The 12,154-nt window shown below is 41.8% G+C and overlaps 1 protein-coding gene across 1 annotated transcript in view; it reads left to right on the forward strand.

Moving 5' to 3' along the window:
• Positions 1-10,678, forward strand: part of LOC147633027 (syntaxin-132-like) — a 52,270-nt gene extending 41,592 nt beyond the window's left edge. Inside the window, exons 6-13 of the mRNA XM_086806024.1 lie at positions 8,422-8,495; positions 8,656-8,698; positions 8,886-8,946; positions 9,059-9,084; positions 9,214-9,291; positions 9,378-9,458; positions 9,772-9,837; positions 9,989-10,678. Coding sequence (XP_086662150.1) covers positions 8,422-8,495; positions 8,656-8,698; positions 8,886-8,946; positions 9,059-9,084; positions 9,214-9,291; positions 9,378-9,458; positions 9,772-9,837; positions 9,989-10,159 — 600 coding nt within the window. The 3' untranslated portion in view covers positions 10,160-10,678. The remainder of the gene's footprint in view (positions 1-8,421; positions 8,496-8,655; positions 8,699-8,885; positions 8,947-9,058; positions 9,085-9,213; positions 9,292-9,377; positions 9,459-9,771; positions 9,838-9,988) is intronic.
• The last annotated feature ends 1,476 nt before the right edge of the window (positions 10,679-12,154 follow it).

Genomic DNA, 12,154 nt, shown 5'->3' on the forward strand with positions numbered 1-12,154 from the left:
CATTTGGTTTATCTCCAGTTTTTGCGTCTCGTTCACTTGAGGCCAGGCCGGTGTCTCGTGTGAAGAGGCCAGTATTTTGCTGACATGGACGGGAGCCAGACTGGTGCCACCCGTGTGTTAGCAGGATGGTGTCGTATGGACGGGAGCCAGACTGGTGCCACCCGTGTATGACCTGGACTATGTTCGACCCATGGGATTGTCACGCCATGGAAGAGCCAGTATTCGTGCCGTGTTTTGCCTATGGGATTGTCACACCATAGCCTGGAACTGTGTCTTACCTATGGGACTGCCACTCCATAGGAAGACCAGGTTTTTATGTTTTTATGTCGTGCCAGTTTTGTGCCGACAGATATTTTGTACTTGTTCCATGAATGGGAGATATGTCCATGTTACTATTTGCACATGCACACATGTTTTGCATGTTTGAAACTGTTTTCGCATGACATGTATTTGTGTGTTTGCCTGCTTGACGTGTTACTTACTGAGCGGGGATGCCTGCCAGTGAGTCGTGAAGTCTGTTCTGTATTCTGACGAGTTTTAGTGCATGTGAACAGGTGGTAAGTATATGGTACATGTTGTTTTTATTATTTTATTTCTAACCTTTAGTTTTATAAGGTTAAGTGTTCACATTCACTTAAATGTGGGCACCACTTTGGGCACCCACTTAGGGGCCAAGGTGGGGAGCCCCACTTAAGTGAGTGTGGGGGTGGGCATGGTCACCTACCCACACTCCTCACCCACATGCAATCGTAGAGAAACTCCACTCTAATTTTTTATAAAAAAAAGAAGCCCCACGACCACCTTGGCACGGATTACTTTGTGCGCCTCCATCGCTTGTTGCCGACGGCTGAGCCAAATTCGAAGGCGGTTGTATTCGTTCAGGCGGCTGTTCTTTCTTCCAACCGGCAGCTGTGTTCTCTCTCTTTCCCAGGCTGCTGCGTATCTGTATGAACTTCTCCAACAGGCGGCTGCCTACCCTGCACAACGGCTGCCACCTTTTGAAGGCTACGCTTTTACTCCTACAGCCAGCCGGCTCTTTGCAGCCAGGCGATTCTTACCTCCAGGGCGGCTGTTTCTGCTATTATATGGTCGGCTGTTTTTTCCACGCCAACCTCTCTACGTTCAGCCAGTGCTCTGCCTTTCCCACAGGCGCCTATACTACAGTTTGCTGTACAGTCTATTACAGCAGCGGGCTGTAGATTCATCACCAGCAGGTGTGCGTGAGCTCATCTACAGTAGACAGCTGCACTTACATCACCCCCTCTCCTGCAGGCGCCTGTCCACATCAATCTATTTCTTCTTCAGCTGCTATACCCCCTGTTGGTAGATGTGCTACTGCAGCCAGGAGGCCATACCTTTCTACAGGCAGCTACTTCTCTCGACATGATGCTGTGCCTTTGAGTCTCTCTCAAGTAACTGCACACATGGGTATTGGATTTCTCTATCTGTCATCCACAAGTAAGTGAATTTCAGATTTAAATAAAAGTATTTTGTGTTAAATTTGATAAGGGATTCCCGACTCCCTACACGGCCAACACCCGTTCGGTGCCGGGTTGTCCAAGCTCTATTGGAGAACCTCGGTCCAAAGGTGCTGAGATCGGGAGAGCCAGGCGTTAGTATGAGAGCGCCTGTTTGTGCGTGGTCTCGGAACACCAGTGAGGCGCTCTCCGCGGAGTCCAGTGAAAGCACAGGACCGTAGAGATTGGACCACACTAGTGGTCGTTCTGCTTCGAGCTTCTACATCGAAATTCGACTTCGAGCCTATTTGTTTGGTACCGTTTTCATATGTACATGGACATCATCTGGTTCTTGGAACCCATGGAGCATTGTATTCATTAAATACTCCCAATAAATATATCATATATTGAGGGGGGGTCGGCCCGTTCCGGCCCCAGTGCTGGTGTCCATCTTTCCATTTCATTTCATTTCAATTTCAAGTTGTATTAAGTTTTCCATTTCAAATTTGTGGTTTTAAAGTTGTGCTATTAAGCGTGTGGGTGTCCACCGGAGTCTTTCCCACTTGACGGGATCGGTTTCAGAAAGTGTAGCTATCCCTAGACTATGTGTAATGTTAATTGAATTTTACCACATTATAGAACACTTTGCTAAAGACTTGTAATAGTTGCACAAACTTGTTGTATTGAACTCCATGTGCTTTATAACCACAAGAGAGAAATATCTTTGATGTCGTAGAATGTGCAAAGAAATCCCTTTGATGTCAAAGAACATTTATTACGAAGCTTTTAAGGATTCAAGAACTTCTCGGGTATACAAAGGCATGATGTTATTCGATGCCTTAGTAGTGGTTTGTGTTTCATTGATATCTTTCATAGTTGCAAGTGGCATATCGTTTAGTGTTTCCAAATGAAACACTAGTGCTGCATGTATCTTGGTCATAGTGCTTAAGGAAAATACATGATGTGTGTCATGTTTTCCTTGTCGTAGTACTTCGGAAAGTTATAGGCGTAGATGATCGTTTGCACACATACACTTGTTTATAGCTTTTTTGATTGTTTTGCGAACAAAACTCTTCTTAAAAAGAGGGGTAAGGTTGACTAAGATAGCCAAAGTTGTTCCAATTAAAAAGATGTCAAAACATCTGACATGACTAGGCTCTTTATTGAACATCTCTACAAACTATATGGCCTACCCGCAGAAATAGTGTGATAGAGATAGGAAGTTCGGTAGTCCTTTTGAAGGGAAAAAAGTTGGAAACTACTCTGAGTATGAGTACGGCCGACCATCCGTAACTTAATGGTCAGGCAAAGAAAATCAATTAAGTGCTAGAGCATATGCTTCATGCATATGTTAACAAACATGCAATCCAATTGGAAGGAGTTCTTGCCAAATTTGAAATTTGCTTAGAACCTCTCTCCCCTTCCCTTCTATCTGCATGGAGGTAAGTGGAGAGTAGCATGCTGTTGGTGTGACACGGGGGATTGGGAAATGTAGGGCTGCTCCTTGGAGGTGGAGGACCGCCACAACTTGGAATACTAATTCGGCTTGGACTCGAACACATTTTTTGGTATCTGTATTCTTTACTCTTATTATTGGAAATCTGGAACAAGGTGCCTGTGTAGCTTGTATCAACGATACTTCTTGATAATATGTATTACCAAGGGGGGTCGGCCCACAGTGCAACTTTTTATCATTTTCAGCCATGTCTCTTGTGTTGTGTTGTGCCATTTACATTGTTGTTTAATCATATTAATAGTTTAAGTGTGACAAGATTGTCCTCAACCCTGGTCGGGGATACTACACACATGGACATTGTAACATCGTGGAAGGCGGGGGTTTCAAAAACACTCGAACTATTAATACGATTAAATGCTCAATTCATAGCCATTAACCAGAATCACAAAGCAGAAAATAGATAAGTGCACATGTGATGTCCCCCTCTCTTGGAGTATATACAGCATCCAAGGAGAAAGGAGAAATAGTATTTCCAATACAAGCTACGAGGGCCACTCTTCTCTCAAAGGAGACGCCGAATTATCCAAGTACAAAGATCACAATCTTGAGATTCCAAGATTTACAGGTTTCCAAAAGCTCAAATGAAGCCTATCCAAAATTAGAAATACTTTGGCTGTTCTCTCTCAGGCATATCCATGTCTGAAGGAAGTTCATACTCCGTCACAGGATACCGTGGAACATTTCTTCCAATGTGGGTTCTGATTTTCCTCAAAATAATATACTGAAAGTCTTGAACAAGAAACCTTGAAGCTGATGCTTATTAAATGGGAACAGGGGTATTGATCTTCCCCATCTCAGAGGCCTTCATAGATGATATGAATTTACAATAGAAAAGCTCAGCTAAAATATAATGTAGCTTCAACATCAAGGTGCACAGGCGATCCCACACTGAGGTCCCCGCCCCCCCCTTCCCCCCCCCCCTCTCCCTTCTTTTCTCCTTTCTGTTACAAGCTATGAGGGCCAGTCTTCTCTGAAACGAGTCGGCCAGATTATCCAAGTACAAAGATCACAAACTTGAGATTCCAAGATGCCAAATTCTTATAGGTTTCCAAGAGCTCAAATGAAACATATCCAAAATTCAAATATTCTGGCTTCCCCCTCACATGCATATCCATGTCTCGACTCTCGAGGAAGTTCACACTCCCTCGAAGGATATTGTGGAAGGTTTCTTCCAATGTGGGTACTGATCTTCCCCAAAAATATCCATGGCTCGAGGAAGTTCACACTCCCTCTAGGGATATCGTGGAAGGTTTCTTCCAATGTGGGTACTACTGATCTTCCCCAAAATAATAGAACAAAAGTCTTAACCAGAAACCTTCATGCTTCTTCTTGTATTGATCTTCCCCATCTCAAAGGCCTTCATATATGATATGAATTCACAATAGAAAAACTTGCTTCTAAAACATAAGATAGCTTAAACACATTGTGTGTAAAAAACAGCCGAAAGTATCTACGTATGTACATCTGTACACATGATAATGCAATGCCTTTATGTACAGCCGGTACTCAAGATATATGTTCAGGTACAGCCGGTACAAGAGTGGTATAACCGATACGGAGTACAGTACAGCTGGTACACCATAGCATAAGCCAGTACAGAAGATTCAGCAGGGTGCAGCTGGTATGGTATAACTAGGATGTACTCAATCAGCAGGTACACACATTTCACACGTGTGTAGTTAGCAGGTACAGATGATATGACTGGTGCAGTACAGACGTCATCATATTGTGTATCTTGAACCAGAAACCTTCAAGCTTCTTGTTATGGCTACATGGGTATTGATCTTCCCCATCTCAGGGGTCTTCATAGATGATATGAATTCACAATAGAAAAACTCTGCTAAGCTCCACCGCTCCAACCTGGTACGGAACTTTTGGCGAAGTCTCTCTTTGCACCACACATCGGTCCAAACCCCAATAGCATGGCTACTGAACCTGTTGTCTCCAATGATGTCTCTACCGCTATCTCCTTAGAAACTGCGGGCATTGAACAGTCTCTCCACCTCTAGACACTTAGCTAGCATATTGTGGAATTGCTCATCTCATCCTCCTCCTCAATGGCTTTGGAGAGAAGTCTGAAACTCACTTGATGACTCCTCTTTTACCTCGGACCCTCCATCTGTCTGAATCATTTCCAAGCTTGGTAGTGCCTGCTCCTTGGGTTCATTATTGGCATCTATGCTATGAGTAGTGCCACATGTGAACATGGGCTAACCAAGGGCACTTTTCTCCCTTTGGGTTTTTCCCCTTGACATCTGGTGTGAAAGGACACCACTATTATAGTATTTTGATGTTATGGAGTCAACCCTCTAGCACCACACATATTCCAAGCAATCCTTTTTGGTGTGAGCATCAATCACCATCTCTAGTATGCTTGCTGCTGTTGATCATTCTGTCACCATTGGGGCGCCCATTTGGTCCATCTCCATTTCTTCCACTTCTATGGGTCTATCACTCCATAGAGTGGCCAGATTTGTGCCATGTTCACATGAGGCCAAGCTGGTGTCTCATGTGAAAGGGTCAGTTACTTGGTATCACATAGACGGGAGCCAGTTTCATGCCACCCGTGTGTGACCAGGATTGTGTTATATGGACGGGAGCCTGTATCGTGTCACCTGCGTATGGCCAGGACGGTGTCTTCTCCATGGGACTGTCACTCAATGGAAGGATCCGTGTTTGTACCGCGTCTTGCCTATGGGACTGTCACTCCATAGGAAGGCCAAGGTTTTCACATTCTGTTGCGCCAGATTTGTGCCCGATCAGAATGTCTTGTACAAGTTTCATGAAAGGGAGATTCCGTCCATTACATGTGCACGTGCATCCATCTTTGCATGTTTGAAACTGTTTTCGCGTGACTTGTATTTGTGTATTTGCTTGCTATGATGTGCCACTTACTAAGCGGGGACACCTGTCAATGAGCCGTGAAGCTTGCCCTGTCTTTTGAGATGTTTCGTTGCATGTGAACAGGTGGTAAGTATGGTGTATTTATTTATTTTAAATGTTGTTATTCTAACCTTTGTATTTATAAGGCTATGTGCTCACATTCATTAAAACAATGTGGGTGCCCAAAATCCATTTGAAGAAAGTCGTGTACTTGCCATGAAGAACACACATGGATTAGGCTTCCTGTAGTAACAAGCCAACTAACTCTTCAAACAAGATTGGTTCGGGCTTCCCCAGAGCATAATTGGAAGAACAAATCTTCTAGCATGTGTGGCAGTGATGGGGCTTTTGTTGCCCAAGGCAAGGGCAAGGGAAAAGCCAAACACAGTTTTCAGCCAAAGGTTGATTTGGGACAGCCTTCACAAAAGGCTAAAAATGATGCAGGCAAGCTCAAGAAAAAGGAAAAATGTCACTATTGCAAAAAGCTAGGTCACTACTTAAATGAGTGTAGAAAAAGGCTTGCAAAGGAGAAGAAAAAGGAAAGCGGCATGGCTGTAGATTCTTCTTCATCACCTACATGGAAAGATGATGCATCAGTAAATCTTGTGTTGGATGAGTGGACTTTCCTTGCAGCTATGATGCATCATTGGAGCATATGTCTCTTAGTGTCAATGAAAGTCACGACGCATGATACTTTGATAGTGGTGCTTCTAAACACATTACCTCACAGAGGAATTTGTTTAAGAAGCTTATGGCTGCCCCTGAAGGCAAGCGGGTAACATGTGCAAACAATTCTTCTTATCCAGTTTAGTGTGTTAGTGAGGTGATCCTCACAACAGTAGATGGTGCAGACTTATGTCTTCCAGATGTATTGTATGTGCTAGGGATTAAGAAGAACTTGTTGTCCGTCTCCTCTTTTGCTAAAAGAGGATATGCAGTGAACTTTGAGGACGACAAATGCACAGTCAAAGACTGTGAAGGTGGCTATGCATTGGTCACTTCCGACACATTGTACCATGGGTTATATCAACTTGACAGGTTTGGCATGATGCTCATATGGTTACCACTCTTACACTTGCCATGCACAAGGTAGAATTGTGGCATGCCAAGTTTGGGCATGTAAATTATGGTAGTTTGATGCTATTGCAAAGGCATAAAATGGTACAGGATATGCCTCATGTAGAACTGCCACCAAAACATGTATGTGAAGGGGGCATATTGTGGACACCATCTATTGGAAAGCATCTATACTTTGTAACCTTTATCGATGACTACTCCAGATTTTCTTGGGTGTATCCCTTGAAGGCAAAATCTGATGTATTTTCATGTTTTCAACATTTTGTGGCACGCGCTGAAAATCAAACAAGTTGCAAAGTGTAGACCCTCCGTACAGATCGAGAGGGGGGGGGGGGGGGGGGGGTATACATGTCCATTGCTTTCAAAGCTTTTATGGTAGAAAAAGGCATGAAGCATCAATGCACGATGCCATATTCTCCTTAGCAAAATGCTGTTGCTGAGAGAAAGAACAGGTTTTTGATGGAAATGGCTACCAATAAAAACCAATAATCACAAAGAATATGCCCTAGCCGGTGACCAACTTGCTAGGCTAGTTGCCATCATGGTAGGCTTGGGTAGGTCTAGGCATTTTTCAATGTAACTTTCTTTCTTTCTCTTTATGGTATGCTTGCTTCCCTCCATAAAGAGTTTTACTTGTAGCTCATACTTATACCTCTTTGGTTACGTGCTTGAGAAGAAAAAACACAGTTTTAAAAGAACACATCATCAACCCCTGTTGTCGGCCTTTCTAGTTTCCATAAATAGTTTTACTTGTGTCTCATACTTATACCTCTTTGGTTTAGCTTTTCCGTTACTGAAGCTCGTGTATCATTCAGTTGTAGCTGGTTATATAGTCTTACTTCTTGCCAGTACCTGTATCTCATTGGGCTAGCTTTTTCTATGATGCATGAGTAATATCACAAGAACACTAGCAGTGCTATGTGAATTTTTGTCTGTTTATTTATCTTCTTTTTCACAGAATGGCCTAGTTATACATTGTTTACTGAGCCATACAAAAAATCTTGTTTAACAAGGCTACTTTTCACTGTGGTCAAGTCTTTGGAAACAGGGAACTTCAACTCTTTGGAAACATCGTCTCTTTTATAGAAAGTTTTGCTACCTTTATAAGTTAAACATTGTTCATTGAGACCATATGACCTTTTTTGGTTAACCAGACTACATTGCATTGCGGTCAAGTCTTTGGGATTAGGGAAACTTGAGTCTTTGGAACAGGGAAACTTCAAGTGTTTTCAAAGTTTGTGTCCCTTTTTATGTGTGATGTGAAAGCAATTAAGATCAGGTCATTAACTCGCATATCTACAAGGTTCATGTAGGTAACACCATTGACACACTTTCTTCACATTTGTTGGTCATGCCATCACTGGCAGATTTTAAGTGCTGCAATCTTGTTGTGAGACTAGGGGCTTTTCTAGACTTCCCTTTTGTTTGATTTGATTGGCAGTGAATATGCTATTGCTAACAAGTTATGGCGTACGATTTATTTTACAGAATCTGGCAAACAGAAAAAAACCCGGTTCTGGAGAGGGTACAAGCATTGACCGCATTCGTATGTCAATGACAGCGTAAGGGCATTATCCTAGAAGTCTGTCTACCATTTAAGGACTAGTGAATTCTATATATGATTGTAGCTGCACGATTCTAAAGTTATTCTACAAATCCAGAATTTTGTGTCTTTATTACCCCCTCCCTCATCTTTTTGGTATGATGGAGTTATTTTTTCAGAACATTGAAGAAAAAGCTGAAGGAGCTAATGGCTGAATTTCAGGTCAAATGATGACATTTGCATGCTTTTCAGAGTTTCTGTCTTGTCTCCTGAAAGTTTGCAAAAAGATCGTTTTATGATTTTAACTGGTTTTGATAGACTACGTTCTCTCTTTTGCATATTTATCACTGTCTCTTTTCTCAAGGTCACTGTGGACGAAATACTATCTCTGACACTTTTGCCATAACAGACATTAAGGCAGAAGATCCAGGATGAGTATAGAGAGGTGGTTGAAAGGCGTGCTTTTACAGGTATGCTTTGATTCTGGGATGAAATGGGATGGCTTTGCTTTGCTTTAAAGCTAAGTGAGTGCTTTGATGTGTGACAATGCTCTTTATTTTATGGTTGTGTTTTCTCGTGCAGTCACTGGGAAGAAGCTTGATGAAGAGGTCGATTTCTTTACCATTCAAGGAACAAGCTGTGGCTTAAATGCATTTGATTCTGATTTTTCTTCTTGTACTCGAGCATTATAAAATTGGTTTCTTCCTCTTTATAGTTTGTTTCATTTGTTCCTGTAGACCATAGACCGCTTGATAGAAACAGGGGACAGTGAGCAGATTTTTCATAAGGCTATCCAGGAGCAAGGACGTGGGCAGGTGCAATGGCTGTTCTTGATCTGTCTAAAATGTCCTCAAAGCTCTATGTCCTGTCTCTCTGTGTTAATACAGTGACTCTCTTGCAGATACTAGATACATTGGCAGAGATCCAGGAGCGGCATGATGCTGTAAAAGACATTGAGAAAAAGCTTCTCGATTTACATCAGGTTCTTCCTGCTACGGCATATGAGTACTTAATGTGAATGTGAGGAATTGAAAGGCCACTAAGTTGATATGCAGCTAATGGAAGCACACTGTATTTATGCTTGTAGCTGGCTGTGCAATGTAAGCAAGGGTGCTCTTAATATGAAGTGTGCTAAATTGAAGTAAACCTAATATGGAATGGGCACTTGCTCTTGTATTCATGAAGAGTGCTCAACTTGTTCCTTTATCTATGCGAGATTCTATGTAAGCGCTTTCCATTACTAGGTCATGATCAAGCAACTAGTCTCTTCACAAATATCTTGTTTGGCTGCACAGATTTTCTTGGATATGGCTGTGTTGGTGGAGGCACAAGGTGAGATGCTGGACAACATTGAAACACAGGTAACTATGCCTTGATAAAAAAAATATGGTGACCAGCTCTGATGGTTGTCTGAGTATAGAAGTGTGGTTTCTTGTCAAATTATTACCATGGTAAATACTGGTCAGGTTGTTTAAGGGCACTGGATAACCTTGGCCTGGTATATTTCTGTAGGTCACAAATGCCGTGGAACACGTGCAGGCTGGAACGGCAGCTCTGCAGCGGGCCAAATCACTTCAGCGGAACTCCAGGAAATGGATGTGCATCGCCATCATAATTCTGTTGATAATTATTGTAATCATTGTCGTTGCGGTTCTTCAGCCTTGGAAGACTAAGCAGGCCTGATGTTTCCAACCTGCTGACAGATAGGAACACTTCTCTTACTGTTCATTCTTGACCATACCATGTTCAGCTTTGACGTATAAAAGGGTTCTGATGGGTGTTGCTTACTCCTTTCAAGGGTTGTAAGAAGACGACCATTGAGGCATAGACACGTATCCATCTAAGATACTGGGTTCACTTGGGAAGCACAAGATGTACAATTAGTGTGCATCAGATTTTGGGATGTACTAGCCTTTGATTCTTTGTGGGCACATGTAGGTACCTGACACTTGTTTTCTTGGGGCATGTTGTCAGGACTCTGTGCTCCATATCTTATACAATTTCGTGGTTCGGTTACAGACTATTAATTATGATCAATAGTGCTCATTCGCAGTTTCCCTTTTGACATTGTGGCACGAACATTTGTGGACTACAATTCAATTGTAATGTTTTTAACTAGATATTTTATTTGGAAGTAGTGAAATATTTGTAGCTATGACTTGTCAACAAGACAATTACTTACAGCTCACCAATTTCCAGGAAGGCCCACCTTTTATTTCACTTTTTGTCACATCATGTACCTTTTTATTTCACTTCTTATTCATATTGAGAGCCTCTCAACAAACAGCTCCCAATATTGAAGGAAACCCCCCTTTTTATTTCACTTTTTGTCACATAATGTAACCTTCTAGTCAACTAAGTTGTGGTTCCTTGTCCCTGATAGACTTGTCATTAGCGTTAGTCAATTGTATTTATAAAAATAAGTGCCAAAACATTTCACAGAGGGTAGGACACTCTAAAGAAAAACCTATAGCATGGGTCTTCTCCATGTTAATGAATGCCTAGCGTATTAGATATTGAACAAAATCCTAGAAGAGGACATTTCTCATGTTGTGAACTTGAGCTGAGTACACAGTTCTCGAGATTTGAGCTGGCTGGCCACATGACATGGTTTATAATGCATCACCTCCAGCTTATATGAGTAGACTTGGGCATGCATTTTTGGTCACTCAACTTCGTACTATGAGGAACAACCTTCAAAAAGGAAATCATGTGAAGGGAGTCATAATTGATAGTGGTTCTAAAAGAATTGCTGTGCCTTACATCTAAGGTTTGGATGGGAACAACTAGATCCAAGTCACTTGTCTAGATGGAATGAAAAGGGTGGACACGATAAGTAGGATAGGCTTTTATTAAGCTCTCATTAGACAAGGAAAAACAGAGTTGTATCTTTGTTTGAGACTCCCATTAGAAAATTTGTTGAAATGATTGCAATATGAATTCAATTAGAGAAGTTGGATCAAAATAGAAGTTGGGCTTCCTTTTAAAATTGGGGCACTCTAGAATCCTTACATTGGCATTGGGATTGTAACATTTAATAAGCAAAAGTTATACTTGTCATGTTGACAAGTAATGGGCCACATTTTCCAATTTGAGAGGCATTGCAATCCCACGAGTTTTGATCCCCATACTAAGGACATGCTTGTTAGCTTTTTGAAGTGTGCATTTATTTAACACTAGTTTGGTTGCACTATAGGACATAAAAGTGTGGTTTTATAAGAAAAATCTCTCTTCGAAAACACGTGCACTCATAAATTCCTTTTCTAGAACATATGTACAATTACAACACTACGCAGAAACCACACATAGTTGTGTATTAATGTATATTCCCTCCTTTTCTCTTGATCTTATCTATCAACATTTAGCGCGTTACATAACGGTGATAGCATTTTTTTTGGGCCAAAAGAATATGCCCATGGAGATGCTCACCCCAACCCTAGGAGGATGATAAAACAATAAGACTTGGTTAGGGACCTTCAAGAATTCAGGTTTTTTGGTATATATATGTATGCAAGCTATAATAAGTTGGTGGTGTGAGAAAAAGCTAGAAATATTTGGGTAAAATAGGCGTACGCATAAAGATAGAGGGTAGCTACGCTAAATAAAGAGGAGACGGGGATTATTTTTGGAGGGAAGCGATAAAGAAAAAGGAGAGCGACCTCGCAGAGGGAGAGATTC

This window comes from Cibotium barometz, chromosome 12, assembly GCF_041138505.1.
Source record: "Cibotium barometz isolate CiBa-2024 chromosome 12, ASM4113850v1, whole genome shotgun sequence".
Taxonomy (NCBI): Eukaryota; Viridiplantae; Streptophyta; class Polypodiopsida; order Cyatheales; family Cibotiaceae; genus Cibotium; species Cibotium barometz.